Source organism: Pteronotus mesoamericanus, unplaced genomic scaffold (assembly GCF_021234165.1).
Source record: "Pteronotus mesoamericanus isolate MK-2021 breed Mesoamerican mustached bat unplaced genomic scaffold, CSHL_Meso_final scaffold_167, whole genome shotgun sequence".
Classification (NCBI taxonomy): Eukaryota; Metazoa; Chordata; class Mammalia; order Chiroptera; family Mormoopidae; genus Pteronotus; species Pteronotus mesoamericanus.
Window position 1 is genome coordinate 30,188,469 of NW_026555308.1, and position 17,759 is coordinate 30,206,227.

The following is a 17,759-nucleotide window of genomic DNA, read 5'->3' on the forward strand; positions in this document are numbered from 1 at the left end:
GGGAAAATCCACAGTAATACAGTAATAGTAGGGGACTTTAATACCACACATCAATGAATAGATCATCCAGACAGAAAATTAATAAGGAAATAACGGCCTTAAATATCACATTAGACAAAATCGACTTAATAGACGTTTATAGAACATTTTTTTCAAGTATACATAGAACAAAACAAGCTTTAATAAATTAAGGAAGACTAATCATATCAAGCAACATTTTCAAACACAATGACATGAACCTACATTTTGATGGCAAAAACCTACTTTTGTCCAACTCTGTAAGTGGAGACTAAACAGCATGCTACTAAACAACCAATGGATCAAAGAGAAAATGAAACAACACATTTTCTTAAAACTATCTTGAAAAAAACAAAAATGAAAACACAACGTTTCAAAAGTTATGGGATGCAGCAAAAGCAGTTAGTTCTAAGTAAGTTTATAGCTATACAGGCCTACCTCAAGAAACAAGAAATATCCCAAATAAACAATCTAACTCTACACCTAAATAAACTAGAAAAAGAACAAACAAAACCCAAAGTAACAGAAGGAAATAGTGAAGATCAGAGCAGAAACAAACAAAACAAATTTAAAAAGCAATAGAAAAGATCAATAAAACTAAGACCTAGTTCTTGGAAAATACAAATAAAATAAACATTTAGTCAAACTCATCAAGGAAAAAAGAGAGTGCCCAAACACATAAGACTCTAAAATAAAGAAGAGAATTTACAATCAATACCACAGAAATACAAAAAATCAGTACAGAATACTATGAACAACAAATTCAAAAGTCTAAAAGAATTAGATAAATTTCTAAAAATATATAACCTTCCAAGACTGAACCAGGAAGAAATACTAAACCTAAACAGATCAATTACTAGCAATGAAATTGAAGGAGTAATAAAAAAAAAATGAACAACAAATAAAAGTCCAGGACCACGTGGTTTTACAGGTGAAATCTACCAAATATTTAAAGAAGAATTAATGCCTATCCTTCTTAACACTATTTCCAAAATTTGCAGTCCTGGCCAGTGTGGCTCAGTTAGTTGCAGCATTGTCTCCTAACTGAAAGGTTTGTGGATTCAATTCCCAGTCAGGGTATATATCTAGGTTGTGGGTTTGATCCCAGGCCAGGCACACAATTCCCTGTCTGGGTGCATATAGGAGGCAATCAATTGACGTTTCTTTCTTGCACTGATGTTTCTCTCTCTCTCTCTCTCCCTCTCTTCCTCTCTCTCTAAAAGCAATAATTAAAAAATGCTCTCAGGTGAGGATAAAAAAAATTTGTAAAGGAATGCTTCCACACTCATTCTACAAAGCGAGTTCCGCCCTGACACCTAAACTAGATAAAGACCTTACAAAAAAAGAAAATTACAGGCCAATATGTTTGGTGAATATAAATGCAAAAGTTCTCACCAAAATACTGACAAACTAAGATCAATAACATTACATATATATATATAACCAAGTGGGATTCATCTCAGGGAGGCAAAGAAGGTCCAACATCTGTAAATCAATTAACGCACTATATCACATTAACAAAATAAAGAATGAAAACCATATGAGTATCTCAACTGATGCAGAAAAAGCATGACAAAATTCAACATCCTTTTATGATATAAACTCTCAACAAAATTGGCTTAGAAGGAACATATCTAAACATAATAAAGTACATTTATGACAAACCCACAGCTAATATAATGGTGAAATGCAGAAAGCCTTCCTCTAACATGGGGAACAAGTCAAAGATGCCCACTAATACCACTTCCATTCAACATGGTATCAGAACTCCTAGCCAGAGCATTCAGACAAGACAAAGAAATAAAAGACATTCAAATTGGAAAGAAAAAAGTAAAACTCTAATTATCTGCAGATGCCAAGATGTTATATATATAGAAAACCCTGGAGTCTAAAAAAACCTACTAGAATAAATGACATCAGTAAAGTTGCAGACACAAAATACACAAAAATCTGTAGTGTTTATATACACTAATAATGAACAATTGGAAAAATTAAGAAAACAATTCAATTTAAAATTGCATCACTGAGTATGAAATACCTTGGAATAAATTTAACCAAAGAGGGGAAGTACCTGTACTCTGAAAATTGTAATACACTGAAGAAAGAAATTGAACAAGATACAAATAAGTGGGAGATACCCCTTGCTCATGGATTGGAAGAACTAATATTATTTAAATGTCCATACTACCTAAAGCAATATACAGATTCAATGAAATCTCTATTAAAATACCAGTGGCATTTTTCTCAGAATTAAAACTACTAATCCTAAAATTTATATGGAACCACAAAAGAACCTGAATAACAAAAGAAATCACGAAAAAGAACAAAGTGGGAGGTATCCTCCTCCTTGACATCAAACTATACTACAAAGGTACAGTATGATACAGGCATAAACAGATTGATACACACAGATTAATGAAAGAGTAGAAAGCCCAGAAATAATCCTCACTTCTATAGTCAATTAACCTGTGACAGAGGAGGCAAGGACATATACAGGGTAGAGAGTCTCTTTAGAAAGTGGTGTTGACAAAACTGGATACACACACGCACACAGGGTTGGCCAAAAAGTTCATTTGTTTTTTACCCCTAAGATGGCTCTAGTAGTGCTTCGTTTTCTTTAACTTCATTCAAAACAATTTGTTAGACTGTATTGTGACAGCTGTCATATCAGAGTGCACCTAAAAACTTACCAAAATTGGTAAATTTTTGTGTAGCCATTTTAATATTGAAGACAGAAGAATTAAGCAACAATTTTCAGCATATTACACTTTATTATTTCGAGAAAGGTAAAAAACACAACTGAAACGCAAAAAAAATTTGTTCAGTATATGGAGAAGGTGCTGTGAATGACTGAATGTATCAAAAGTGTTTTGTGAAGTTTTGTGCTGTAGATTTCTTGCTGCACGATGCTCCAAGGTTGGGTAGGTACACCAGCTGAACGTGACAGCAATCAACGCAAGACATGAATTGTGAATGACCAATGTTATACTACGCAGGAGGTAGTTGACATACTCAAATATCCAAATCAATAAAGTTATTGGTGAAAATGAAGAATGTGCCTTTTATTTTAATGAAAAAAATGGATTTTTTTGGCCAACCCGATACAAAAACAACAAAATGAGACCACTTTCTGACACCATATACAAGAATAACTAAAAATGGATTAAAGATTTAAATATTAGACTTGAGACCATGAAACTCCTAAGAGAAAACATTGGCAGTAAACTCTGACACAGCTATGAGCAGTATCTTTTTCGATATGTCTCCTCAAGAAAAGGAATCAAAAGAAAAAAACAAATGGGACATCAAACTAAAAAGATATTGCACAGTGAAAGAAATCATCACCAAATGAAAAGACAACCTACTGAATGGGAGAAAACATTCACAAATGATACATCCAATAAAGAGTTAATATCTAAAATATATAAGGAACTCACACAGCTTAACACCAAAACCAAAAAACAACAAAAAAACACCAAAACCAAAAAAAAAATCCAATTAAAAAATGGGCAGAGAGGTGACCTAAACAGACATTTCTCCTGTAGGAGGACATACAGATGACCAACAGACATGAAAAGATATTCAACATCACTAATCAGGGTAGCACAAATTAAAACCACAATGCCATGTCACCTCACACCTGTCAGAATGGCTATCATCAATAAACTGACCACTAACGAGGATGTGGAGAAAGGAGAACCCTCGTGAATTGTCAATGGAATTGTAAATTTGTAAAGCAATTGTGGACAACAGTATGAAGAGTCCTCAAAAAATTAAAAGTACTCATAGGTCTGTCACATGACCCAGCAATTCCACTTCTGGGTATTCATCCAAACAACACAAAAACACTAATTCTGGTTTCTGGTGAGAAATATAGAATCCTTCTGTTTCCCTAAATATAATTTATTTTTCTTTAGCTGCTTCAAGTTTCTTAATTTTTAATCTTTGCTTTTCAATTTTTTTTATGATGTGGCTGGGACTGGTGCTCTCCTAAGTTGTCCTGTTTAGATTTTGCTTGTTCCTGAATCAAAATTTATGTCTTTCACTAAGTTTGGGAAGTTTTTAGCATCATTTCTTGAAGTATTTTTCTGCACTGCTCTCTTTCTAGGACACCAATGGCATGAATGTTAAAATTTTTTTATATTGCCTCATAGGTCTCTAAATTCTTTTCTTTTTCTTCATTTTTTCTCTCTCTGTTATTCAAAATGAGTATTTTCTAATGATTTATCTTCAAGTTCACTGACTTTTATCTCAAGAACTGCAAAGGGCCTAAAATTACACCCTTCTTGTAATCTAATAAAAAATCTTGTTTTATCATTGCTGGAAGAAGACATGATGAAGGACTTTATTACTCAAAGCATAGCAAGCAGAATGAGTGTCCTGTAACAATTTTCCTTGCCCCTCACTTGCCAGGGTGGGGAGATGGAGGGGCCCAGGTTGATATTGCACTGCTTTGGTTGTGTCATAACTGAGGAACCCAAGTATAGAGAACCCAAATCATTTATAATAGGCAATAAATCTGCCTATTCTTTGCTTCAGAGCAGACATTACCTTTATTATACAAGACAGTAAACAAACCTGGTCTTTGCTTGCGAAAGAGACACTTCTTTCTCCTAAGGCTGTTTCCCAGAAACACAGGCTTCTTTCAGAGTTTTTTAGCTGCCTGCACTGTCACACACTTTTGCTCAGCCTGGGCCACCCTTGCAGAAAAGCAGTAAAAGAAGGCAGAGAAAAATACCAGTAAGTTCTGTTACCTATTCTTTAGACTATTGGGTTTTCTTTTCCTGTTTCTGCTGCCCGAATAGATGTCCTCTTGGGGTTTTATTTTTACCCACCAACGGATGTCATTTTCAATATAATGAAGGCATATAACTTTGAGATGTACTTGTGATGTTTAAAAGAATTTCATTTCAGGAGGTACAATTTGGGGACTGTTTGGAGCCATTTACATTTACCATAATCACAATTCAACTAAGCATTTTTTTTGTTTGTTTTTCAATTCTCATACCCCTACTCCCTCCCCTTTGGCAACCATCAGCTTGTTTAGTTTTGTTCTGTTATTCATTCATTTATGTTTTTAGATTCCACATATAAGTGAGGTGATACAGTATTTGTCTTTGTCTGACTTACTTCACTTAGCATAATTACCCTTTAGGTCCATCCATGATGTCACAAATGAAAAGATTTCATTCTTTTTTTATTGCTGAATAATATTCCTCTGTGTGTGTGTCTGTGTGTATTACATCTTCTTTATCCATTCATCTATTGATGGGCATACAGGTTGATTCCACACCTTGGCTATTACTACTAATGCTGCAAACTATAACAAAAAGGGAAATAAATGGACCTATATCATTATAAGGCTCTGTATCTTTATTTGTAGAAATACAATATTAACTCTAATTGGACTATAAGAGGTTAGGTATACATTGTAATGCCTAAAATAATAACTTTAAATACATATATATTTATAGAGAAGAGAGATAAAAGTAAAATATCCATTAGATAAATTAAAATGGAATACTAACAAACACTAAAGAAATGCAAAAGAAGGGAGGAAAAGGGGAAAAGTGTAGAAAAAAGTATAAAGTGGCAGATCTAATCTAACCACACCAATAATTACATTAAATGTAAATAGTCTAAACATTCCAATTAGAAGACAGAGACAGATGTGACCAGACTGGATATAAAAATAACAATAAACAACAATAAGCTGCCTACGAATAACCTACTTTACAGACACAGATAAGAGCAGGAGTGCTACATTAAAATCAGGTAAAGTAGACTTCAGAATAAGAAGCATTATCAGCAATAATGAAGGACATCACATGATAAAAGATTTACCAAAAAACTGTAACAATGCTAAATGTCTATCTAATAACAGACCTTCAAAACACATGAAGGAAAAACTGAACTAAAATCTACAATTTTACTTGAAGACTTTAACACTTTTCTCTCAGTAAATGACAGAACAGAAAACAAAAGATAGAAAAGACCTGGAAAATACTATTGACAACTTGACTTAAGAGTTACAGAACACTCCCACAATAACATAAGACTATATACATTCTTTTCAAGTGTACAAAGAATATGCATCATAATAGACCATATTCTGGGCCACAAAACAAATCTTAACAAATTTAAATGAACTGAAATCATAAAACAATGACCATAATTAAATTAAAGTAAAAATTAATAACAAAAAGCAATCTAGAAACTCCTCCAAATTTGTAAGTCAATACACTTCTAACTAAACCATAGGTCAAACAGGAAGTCACAAGGGAAACTAGAAAATAGTTTAAACTGAATGAAAAGAAAAATATAGTATCAAAATTTGTGAGATGCAACTAAAGTAGTGAAAAAAAAATGGTCTCAAATCCGAAAACTAATTCTTTGAAAAGATCCAAGAAAATGACAAACCTTTAACAAAATTAAAATAAATGAATAAATAAATAAGCAAGCAAAGACATAAATGATCAATACCAGTAATGACAAGGAACGGCATCACCCAAAGATATGGTAAGGGAGTATTATGAAAAACCTATGCCCCCAAATTTCTTGATTTTTAATGGACAAATTCCTAGAAAGACATACCACACCAAATTCACCAAGAAGTCCTGTATCTATTAAAGATACTGAATTCATAGTCAAAAGTCTTCCAACAAACAAAACTACATGTTCAGGTGACTCCTCTAGTGAGTTCTAGCATTTAAAGAAGACATAAAACTAACTTCACACAACTCCTTCAAGAATATAGAAGAGAAATAAACGTCAATTCATTTAATGAGGCCAGCACTAGCAATATGAAAATCAGGCAAACACATTACAAGCAGAAGAAAACAACATACAAACATCTGTCATGACCATAGACACAGGGCCTAAATGAAAAAAATAGCAAACTGAATGCATCCACACACACACACACATACACACACACTCTCTCCCTCTCTCTCTCTGACTGTAGGTGTATCTTAGGAATGCAGGTTTATTCAACATTTGAAAATCAATGTAATCCACTTTATCAAAAAACTAAAAAAGAAAATTTGTCCTGGTCAGTGTGGCTCAGTTGGTTGGACATCATCCCATAAACTGAATGGTCGTGGGTTCGATACCCAGTTAGGGCACATGCCTAGGTTGCAGGTTAGGTCCCCAGCTAGGGTGCATGTAGGAAGCAACCATAGATGTTTCTCACATTGATGTTTCTTTCCCTTTCTTTTTTCATCCCTTTCCTTCTCTCATAAACAAATAAAGCAAGCAAGCAAGCATGTCCTAGGGTGAAGATAAAAACAAAATAAACAAATAAAACCTAAAGAAAACTGTATGATCATCTTCTTAGATGCAGAAAAAGCATTTTCCAAAATCAACATCCATTTGCATCCATGAATGCAAAATTTCAGAAACCTAGGAATAGAAGGGAACTCCCTTAACACTTACAAAGAAAATTTATGGGTAACTTATATTTAAGCAAGAGGGAAGAAATATATTCCCCCTACATCCAGAAAAGGGGAAAGGATATCCAGGCTCACCGCTTCTAATCAGTGTAATACTGGTGGTCCTAGCTAGTGTATTAAGGCAAGATTTTTAAAAAGGTATAATGATAGGAAGGAAGGAAGGAAAGGAGGGAGGGAGGGAGGGAAGGAGGGAGGAAGGGAACTCTATATCACAGACAACATGATTATCTACCTAGAAAAATCCCAAGGACTCTATAAAAAACCTACTAGAACTAATGAGTGTTTAGCACAGTTTCAGGAAATGGGGTCAATATGCCACCAATGATCAAATGTAAAAAAAAATTAAAGTACCATAAACTCATGAAATACTTAGGTATAAACGAACAAAATATGTGCTAGATCTGTATGCAGAAAACTATAAACACTGAGGAAAAAATCAGTAAGATATAAATGAAGAAAAATAGTATTCTTACGACTTTAAGGCTCAATATTGTTAATTCTCCCCAAACTAATCTATGGTAGAAATCAATAAATTGATTATAAAATTATATGGAAAAGCAAAAATAAAAACTGTAATAGTCAAAACAATTTTGAAAAGAACAAAGTCAGTGGATTCACACTACCTGATTTCAAGACTCAGTTAACAGTAATCAAGGCAGCATAAAACTGGCAAAAGGGTAGTCAACAGATCAATGCACAGAATGGAGTCCAAAAATAGACCCACTCATACATGCTCAATTGATTTTTGACAAAGACACAAAAACAACCCAATGGAGAAACTTTCTGAGTCTAAGAGCTTCCTTTAACTTAGCATAAAGCATCTGAGATTCAAAAATGTTGTTGGGTGTATTAAAAAATACTATCAACCAAATTGATCTAACATTTATAGAACATTCCACCCAACATCAGACTATACTTTTCAAGTGCACATATAATATTTGCCATGACAGAGCATATTCTGAGTAATAAAATAAACCCTAACAATATGATTACCTCTTAATAAATGGTGGTGGAACAACTGGATATCTACATGCAAAAATAATGAAACTCAACTGCTATAAAAATTAACTCAAAATGAATGCCAGTCGTAAATGTAAAAGCTAAAACTATAAAACTTCTAGAAGAAAAATAAGCAAAGCCCTTGTGACTTTGGGTTAATGTTAGCAGAGGATTTCATATGTGACATATAAAGTACTATCAATAAAAAGGAAAGGATTACTTGAACCTCACCAAAATAACAAACTTTTGTTCTGTGAAAGATACTGTTACTAGCATGAACAGACAAGCCATGGGCTTGGGAAAAAATATCTGTCACAGGACTTGTATTTTGAATATATAAAAAAATTCTTAAAATTCAGTAAGAAAACCCAATTTTTAAAATGTGCAAAAGATGTGAAAAGACACTACACCAAAGAAGATCTTTTTCAGGTGGTGAATATATAAGATACTCAGGATCATTAATTATCAGAGAACACATTTTAAAACCAGTGAGGTAACACTACACACCTATTAGAATGGCTAAAAAATATGTGGTGTGCTGGTAAATATTTAGCAACCAGGTCTTAGGGAGAGAGGACTCTGATTTTTAGCTTTTTCTCATTTCTGTAGTGTAAATAATGTCTACTGTGGCTGATTACCCCTCACCTGTAAAGTTTGGAAAATATGTACTTTCTACCATACAGGTAGATACAACATACATATAACTTCAACAGCATAGGAAAAAGGTAAAATGTAGTAAAGGAATTAGGCAGTGACAAGTTTAAAATATTTACTACCTTTGCTTTTAATACAATTATAAAGTTATATAATTTAATTTTTAACAATGGCTGTATTTACTAACCAGCTTACAAAATTCCTGAAAATTGAACGACCATCTTTTGAGCCAGTATAAACTAACCTCAAGCTCACCACTGTCTAAAATAAAAAGTTACACTAGCAAGTGCTGACAATGATGTGGAACAACTGTAATTCTCATTCACTGCTGACAAGACTGCAAAATGATACAGCTGCTCTGGAAGAGTTTGGCAGCTTCTCTCTCTCTCTTAGAATCTTTTATAAATAAAATTATAAAATTATAAGATTTCAGAGATAAATGAATGTAAACCTAACCAGAGGCTAAAACAGACATACCCAGCTTCATCCCAGGTTCCATGGGACTAGCTTTCAGGAGCCAAAGACTCACTAATATATACAAAGCACGACTCTCTGATTAGGGACAAAATTTAATATAAAATTCAATATAATTTAAAATAAAGTTTTATGATATCAGGAAATACAGTAATATGCTTTTTTTCTCAAAGTGTCATGCATTTCTTCTCATGAAACCACAGATAATCAATTCTCAATACTAAAAGCAAATGACTCCACCTCCCTGTACCTTATCTCCACTGAACCTTTTTGAGAGAAAGTTTGGCAGTTTCCTGCAAAATTAAACATATATTAACCATACAACCTAGCAATCCTACCGTAAGTATTTACACAAAAGAAATGGAAACCGTGTTCATAAAAAAACAAAACTGTACACAAATGTTTATATCGGCTTTACTCATTAATGCCAAAAACTGGAAACAGAAATGTCCTTCTACAACAAACTATATATATAAATTCAGTAATAAAAATAAATGAACTATTGATATATACAACAACAATAAATCTCAGGTGCTTTATGAGAAGTTACAGAAGCTAGACTCAAGAAGTTTCATATTGTTTGATTATTCAATTTATATGACATTCTGGAAAAGTCCTAACTACAGGCAGAAAAAAGATCAGTGGTTGCCAGAGGCTGGAAGTGGAAGGGGTAACTACATGAGAGAATTTTGGGGGGCAGGGGGATTATGGAAGTGTTCTGTATCTTAACTGAGGTGGTAGTAGACTTTACTAAATTGAGGTAAATTTCATCTCAACTAAACTCTATCATCACAGGGGGAAAGAACCCACAAGAGTTCAACTTCATAGGAATGTGTGTATTTGTAAAATTAACATTAAACAATAATTTTAGCCCTGACCAGGGAGCTCCCGTTGGTTAGAGAGTCTTTCTGATATGTCAAGGTTGCGGGTTTGATCTCCTCTCCATTCAGGGCACATACAAGAAGCAACCAATGAATGCATAAATAACAACAAATCAATGCCTGTCTCTGTCTATCTCTCCCCCCTTTCCTCTTTCTCTAAAATCAATAAAAAATCAAGAATGATTTTATTCTTAAGAAAAAAGTCTGAGCATCTCTGCCTCAAGCAACTTCACAGAATAACCTTTTCTCTAGGCACTAAAAATAATCCATTCTAAAATTCTTAAATGTAATGGTCTCAAGAGAAAGTGGTCAACCTCTTCATAAAGTTATACCTCTTCATAAATCTCCATGCTGTTGTCTTTAAATACCTGGACGCAAATTTTTTTTTTTCTCTGAAACTTATGTAATTCACAATGAAATTTTAAAAAATAATACATTTAAAGTTGAAGACCTATCCAAGATTAGAAAACACAATTAAGAAAACAAATTACACACTGTTACCACCCTGCTGCAATAGGACAACTGATACTAAACTTTAGTTCCTCTTTATCAACCTAGAGTCTCTACTTACTCTTAATGTTACCCACTTTCAGGGTTCCAAAGATGATCTGCATGCAATTAAGTCATTCCAGTCTTCTCTAGTATTTCTGTACTACATGTATGTTTCATTTACACATGTATTACCTGGTACTACAGGTTTTTGGTCAGACTGCTGGCATATTAATATTCCTAGGTGATCTTAGTACTGTCACGCAATACTTACACAACTTTCACCCACCTACACAACAAATTTAAAATCCCTTTACAATCGCAGCACATAGAAAACCTGTAATATCCTACAGTCAGCAACTCAGAATTATTTATGGTTCCCTAGAATATGGACTAAACCTTAAGTGACCCTTGATATTCTTCCTCTTTGAAATTTCATTTGACCCTTCTAGCTCTCTCTTATATGTTACATCCTCACTGAGCATTTTTCCCAGCCCACAAATACATTTACTCTTCACCTACTCTGTGGCAACAACGATAAGAATTAGAATTTCCTCATTTCACTGGTACTTTCGGTGAAAACTGGTTTGCTTCCAGATCGTATAATCACAGTCCATCTATATCAGACTTCTGGATGCTTCCTTCTTCTCTACTAGAGATTTTTGTCCTCAAAGACTTGCAGTATCTTGCACTCCCATTATCACTTCAACAGCAGCAGAGAGTAAATACTCAAGTATTTATTGAAATCAACCAAGTATGATTATCTTCTGAATACTTCCAGCACGGGATTACATGATGGGAAAGTAATTCTAAGACCTATGAATCTCCAAACTGGAAATTTCCCTTGAAATGCTCTGTAAACTCTATTGTGTGACAGGAAGCTGTGGTCCTCAGCTATCCCTTAGATCTGAGGTGACTGTAAGAACCAGGTGTAAACATCTATAGTCAACTGATTTTGGACAAGGGTGCCAAGACCATTCAATGGGGAAAGAACAGTCTTTTCAACAAATGGTGCTGGGACAGCCGGATTGCCACATGAAAAACAACGAAGTTGAATCCTTACTTCGTACCATATACGAAAATTGCCCCAAAACAGATTAAAGACCTATATGCAAGAGCCACAACTATTAAATTCTTAGAAGAAAACATAGGTATACATCTTCATGATCTTGGATTTGGCAGGGGATTCTTACATGACATTGAAAGCATGAGCAACAAAGTAAAAAACTGGACTTGATCAAAGTTTAAAAAAAAATTGTTCTTCAAAGGAAACCATAAATGAATGAAGACCAAAATAAACAAACAAACAAATAAATAAAGACAACCCACAGAATGGGAGAAAATGTTTGCAAATCATGTTATCTGTTTAAAAAAAGGAAAAAAGAACTTGTATCTAGAATATATAAAGAATTCTCACAACTCAATAATTAACAATGCAGTTCATAATGAGCAAAGGATCTGAACAGACATGTCTCAAAAGAAACTATACATAGGGCCAATAAGCACATGAAAAGATGTATGACATCATTAGTCATCAGGAAAATGCAATCAAGATCATACTAAGAAACCACTTCATACTCGTAACAGCTAGAATCAAAAAGTCAGGTAAGAACAAGTGTGGTGAGGGAATGGAGAAATTGGTACCCTCATACACGGCTGGTGGGAATGTAAAATGATGTGGCCATTTTGACAAACCACTCTGGCAATTCTTCAAATGATTAAATGTAGAGTTACCTCATGGCCCAGTTGTTCTACTTGTACATGAATGTTTATACAGCATTATTTGTAATAGCAGAAATGTGGAAAAAACCCCTATGTCCATCAACTGACAAATGGATAAACAAAAAGTGGTATAGCCATGTAATGGAATATTACTTAGGCATAAAAAGAAATGAAGTCGTCTTTGAAAACATTATGCTCAGTGAAAACAGTCAGTCACTAAAGACCACATATTCTATGATTTAATTCATACAAAGTTCAGAATAGGAAAGACTATAGAGACAGAAGTTAGTTAGTGGTAACTTAAGGTTGGGATCAGAGCGATTTGAAGGATGGGAGCAGGGGGTAATAGTTAAGGGTATGAGTTTTTGTTTGTTTTAGGTGATGAAAATGTTATAAAACTGACTATAGTGATGGTGGCACATATCTGTGAATGTACTAAAATCCATTAAACTGTACACATTAAATGAATGGATTACATGGTATGTGAATTGTATCTCAACAAAGTGGTTTTTAAAAATTATATTTATTATTTAGGGGGAAGTGAAGGGAGAAAAGGAAGAAAAGAAACATCGATGTGAGAGAGAAACACTTATCAGTTACCTCTCATAGACACCCTGACTGGGAACTGAACCTGCAACACAGGCAAGTACCATAACCGGAATTGAACCACCGGCCTTCCACTTTGTGGAATGATGCCCAACCAACTGAACCACACTGGTGAGAGCTACCAATAAAACTTAAAAAAAAAAAAAAAAAAAAAAAGGAACAGGCATATGATATAAATTTCCTGTTGTTTATTTTTAAGGTGCTGTCTTACCACTCTATGCCTCTTTAGGGTAAGCACCTTTTAAGCTTAGGGTTGTATCATTTAAGGAAAAGGCAGTACTTCTAAACAATGTAAAGCCTTGCTTCTCAGGTATCAAAAAAAAAAACATGGCTTTTGTCAGTTTTTTTTCCTCCCTTCACATTCCCTTTCCTGCCCTCTGTGTTGGCCTCCTATTACTTTGGTCCATAATCACCACAGAAACAGGCACGAGGGGTTTGCCTTATTTACTGAGTATAGCTTTATGTGACTGTTCTTAATTTTGAAAGGAAAGGAGCTTAATATTGGGTTAAAAATATATTCATAGAGCTCACCTACACTAAACTGTATAAACATTGTAAGCTTAACAATTATGACATAAAAGCTGTCTATAATTTGATTTTCACTTACATGGATTTCAACTGATTTTTTTTCCTTAGAATGCCTTTAAAGGTTTCTACAGGAACAATATGATTTTTAAAACCTTAACTTACTTTTTTAAAATTGAAAATCATTAATTTCTATGTCTTACTTTCAATCGACAGCTAGGTAATAACTACTTTCTTAGGTAATAACTACTCGAAGCAGATGATCTGGATCACAATCACCAGGAGTTTTGCCACTCACTCGCTCATTGTTGTCTATAAACCAGAAGCAATGTCGTTAAGGACAGTTGGTTTAAAACGTAGAATACTGGGCTTATTCCAGCCCTACAGAATCACAATTTGCACTTTAATAAGATCCCTAAGTAACTTGTATATAAAGTTTGAAAAGCAGTGACCTAGAGCACTTACTAAACATGCAGATTCCAATGTGGCAAAGGCATGTACCTTTTAAACAAGTATCCTATGATTTCTTCTGCACACTGAAATACAAGAACTCTTTCAAAGAAAAGTGAAGTACTGAAAGAACATTCCTTTAGGGATATTTTAGTGTATTAAGAAATACTGCTATCTATCCTTACCCAAATGGAAGAGTGAAAAAAAATCTGAATTCATAAATCTCACAGTTATACTCCCTTAAAATTATTAACTTGAATCAGTCTATGAAATAAGGGGTTTAGAGGAACAATCAAAACCAACTTTATTTACAACTTGCACAGTGCACTAACCAAGATAAATTTATTCATACTCAAATTCTGTAGATTTTTACTAGAAAAAAATGTCAAATACCTTATTAAAAAACTCCATCCAAATGAAAACACTGTAATTCCTTTTACTCTACTCTAAAAGACATCAATTAAACAGAATGATTAGTTCACAGTATTCTAGTTTACACTAGGTCAGTGAACTTTCTCCTGATCCTTGCTCATGGAAAAACCTTTCTTGCCCTCAAAGACAATATAGGTCTTAGGATCCCACATAGACATTAACTTTCAATACATGTTAAGATAGCTGTACCATATGTACAAAGGGCTAAAAAGATACTAACCCCCAAAGGTAATTTCTTTTGTAAGGTCATTTTATTAATTCTTAGGAGATGCTGGTTTTGACAATCCAGCAAACATTTACTAAATGCAGATGTTCAAGGTTTTGTGAGGTACACAAAAATGATCAAGGCACTATCCTCAGCCTCCAAAAGCATCTGATCTGAGGGGAGGTGGGGTTTGGCCAACATCTGCAAACACAATTAGAACGTGGTCAGTGCTGAAAATGTTTCCCAGAAGTTCCCAGTTTCAGGCAACTGAACTTCAAATAATAGATATTTTACAGCAATTCCAACTGATTAGGAGCAGAGCTCAACAAGCCAAGAAAGCTTACTAACAGATCATAAGGTACTGAAGCCTAAGGCGAACAATCCTCTGGAAAACATGCTTACGTTTTACTACACATACACAAACTTAAAATTGGGCTATGAGGTGTATGTGCTCTCTTCAAATGCAAAGCAATTACACATGAACTGGATGTAGAAGACCCAATACAGTTAAGTTCATAGAGGGTGTTTCCTTTGATAAAAACAGGAACACTCAATTTCAGAGATCGCTGACCATGCGAGAAAAGAGGAAAAGGGAGTGAGGACCTGTTTTTACTTCTCCCTTGGCAACTCAAAAAAACACCTAAGAAAACAGTTTCCTGGACTACTCCCTCTCTTCAACTTTATATATTACAAATACTATGATTCTTAAAAAATCTAGGACTAAAGAAAGACAAAATCGGTCAAATGCATTTACCTACTCAATTAAATCGAAAAAGAGGCACCACCTTCAAGGGGAGATGGCAGTGCGTGAAAGGCCATGCTGGGGAAAGTGCATCCACAGGCTCCCTACGGACGTTGGGTCACTCAGCGCTTAGTTCATTGCTCTCCCTAGGGAAGGGAAAAGTAAGCACCTTTCCAAAGGGGCTGCGCCAGGAAGAGTGGTAAGGTTTACTCGGACCCAGGGCAAGACATTCTCTGGTCTGGAAGAAGAGGTGCCAAGTGACACCTAGGAAGGCCAGCTGAATAGGAAAAGGACGCTGCAATCCTCTGTCAGGTCCCTGCTCCTCTGGGGATATGGTCAGACCCCTGGCCATCGGCTGGGCTGAGGAGGCCCAGCCACCCAGGCCAACTCCAGCCCATTGACAGGTGCCCGAGGTGGGGTCCACGTCACAGGTGTCGTCCAGACTAGGTCCTTGCAAACCCAGGGGGGTGGGGAGGGACAAACCAGGGTAGGGAAAAGGCACCTAAAAGGTGAGACGCGCGGCGATACCCCGCACCCACAGTGACGGGGGTCTCACCTCTAGGGTAGAGACAGTGCTGGTGAAAAGGTCCTCTCCGTCCTCCTGCTCTTCAAAGTCGCTGGGCTTCCCGTCCCCCAGCGGAGGAGGCTCCCTCTCCGCCGCCATCTTCCTTTGCCCAGACTACTGCGCGAGCGGGTTTCCGCGGACCTGTCACGTGAGCACTCACGGCTGCCCGCCCAGCTCCCCGCCTCCCCTGCCCGCCTCTCGTGGCCCCGCCCAGCCGTGCAGGCCTGCCCCAGCCTCAGGACTGCAATCCCGGAGCACCCGGAGCTCAGCCCCAAGCGTTTGCCTATTCCCACCTCCGCGTCGGAGTTTAGGCTGCCTTTTCCCCCCCGCCCACTTGGTGTACTGAGTTTTGTGGAAGAAAGTGGGGCTTCTACTACTCCATCACCTACATAGCAGGAGTAGGCCAACCGATTTCTGTTGGCGTTACCAGTTTTAAAACCTGCTTTAGGACGTGGAAGAGCTGGGGAGCCGCTTGGATTATACCCAGATTGAGGAGAAGGTTGAGGATTGGTGGAAGAGAGAAGCTCATAAATCTAAGTGTGTCCAGTGGAACTTTCTGATGTGATGGAAATGTTCTGTATCAGCGTGGTCCAATAGAAATAGCCTCAGGCCATGTGTGTCCACTGAGCACTTGAAATGTGACTAGTGTGACTATTTAATTTTATTCAATTTTAATTAATTTCAATCTAAATAGCTACAGGTGGTTAGAACCTATCTGCTCGGTAATGCAGCTCTAGATAACAAAAAGACCCTGAATAATTTGCCGTCTGAAGTTTACTCCAATTTCATTTCAAATTGTTTGTATGTAAAATAATACAATAACGAATAAATAATAACACAAGAATAAAGTCTATGTTTCATAAACACAACTTTTGCTAACACTATTTTTTTCCTTGGTAGAGAATCAGAAAGGTTGGAAAAATTACATTTAGGGAAATAAGTGAAAGATCGGTAAGAGCATCATACTGAATTCCCGTAGCCAATTACGAACTCTTCATTATGGGAAAGACACTTAAAGACTAAAGTTTCCTTTATCAGTAAGACGGGAATGTTACTTAACCCTCCAATCACCACATTGCACAAAATTATAGTCAGGATGAAATGAGAAAATAAGTGAAAATACTCTGAAAGCTAGAATGTGGTGCCAATGCAAGGTATGTTTGTGAAAAATTAAAGGGAACATTGCAAATATCAACTTGATGTTATAATATTGCTAGAGAAAGAGAAGCTTCACAGGGATTCTTTACAAATAAAGTACAAACTCACAACCCTCACTGGGCTGGGAGCCCTAGTTTCCCCTGGCTATGTGTAAAACTGACGTAGCGCCTCTGAAATTATTTGTTTTTTAAGTGCATTGGAACAGAAGGTTTTTCTAGTCACCAAGATTGCTTCTCCTAAATTTTAAAATTTTTATGATAATTTTCAAGAAGCATCAACCCAAACCACGACTAATTTAAGAAAATATACGAAGGTCCCAATGTTCTTTGGGTATGTTTTATGCATGGGCCAATTGTCACTACCATGCTACCATCACCATTGCTTTCTA

General features: G+C 35.7%; 1 protein-coding gene across 1 annotated transcript in view; it reads right to left on the reverse strand.

Annotated features, from left to right (window-relative positions):
• Window positions 1-16,355, reverse strand: part of SNX2 (sorting nexin 2) — a 52,462-nt gene extending 36,107 nt beyond the window's left edge. Inside the window, exon 1 of the mRNA XM_054589902.1 lies at window positions 16,205-16,355. Within this exon, the coding sequence (XP_054445877.1) occupies window positions 16,205-16,312 (108 nt within the window). The 5' untranslated portion in view covers window positions 16,313-16,355. The remainder of the gene's footprint in view (window positions 1-16,204) is intronic.
• Between the last annotated feature and the right edge of the window lie 1,404 nt (window positions 16,356-17,759).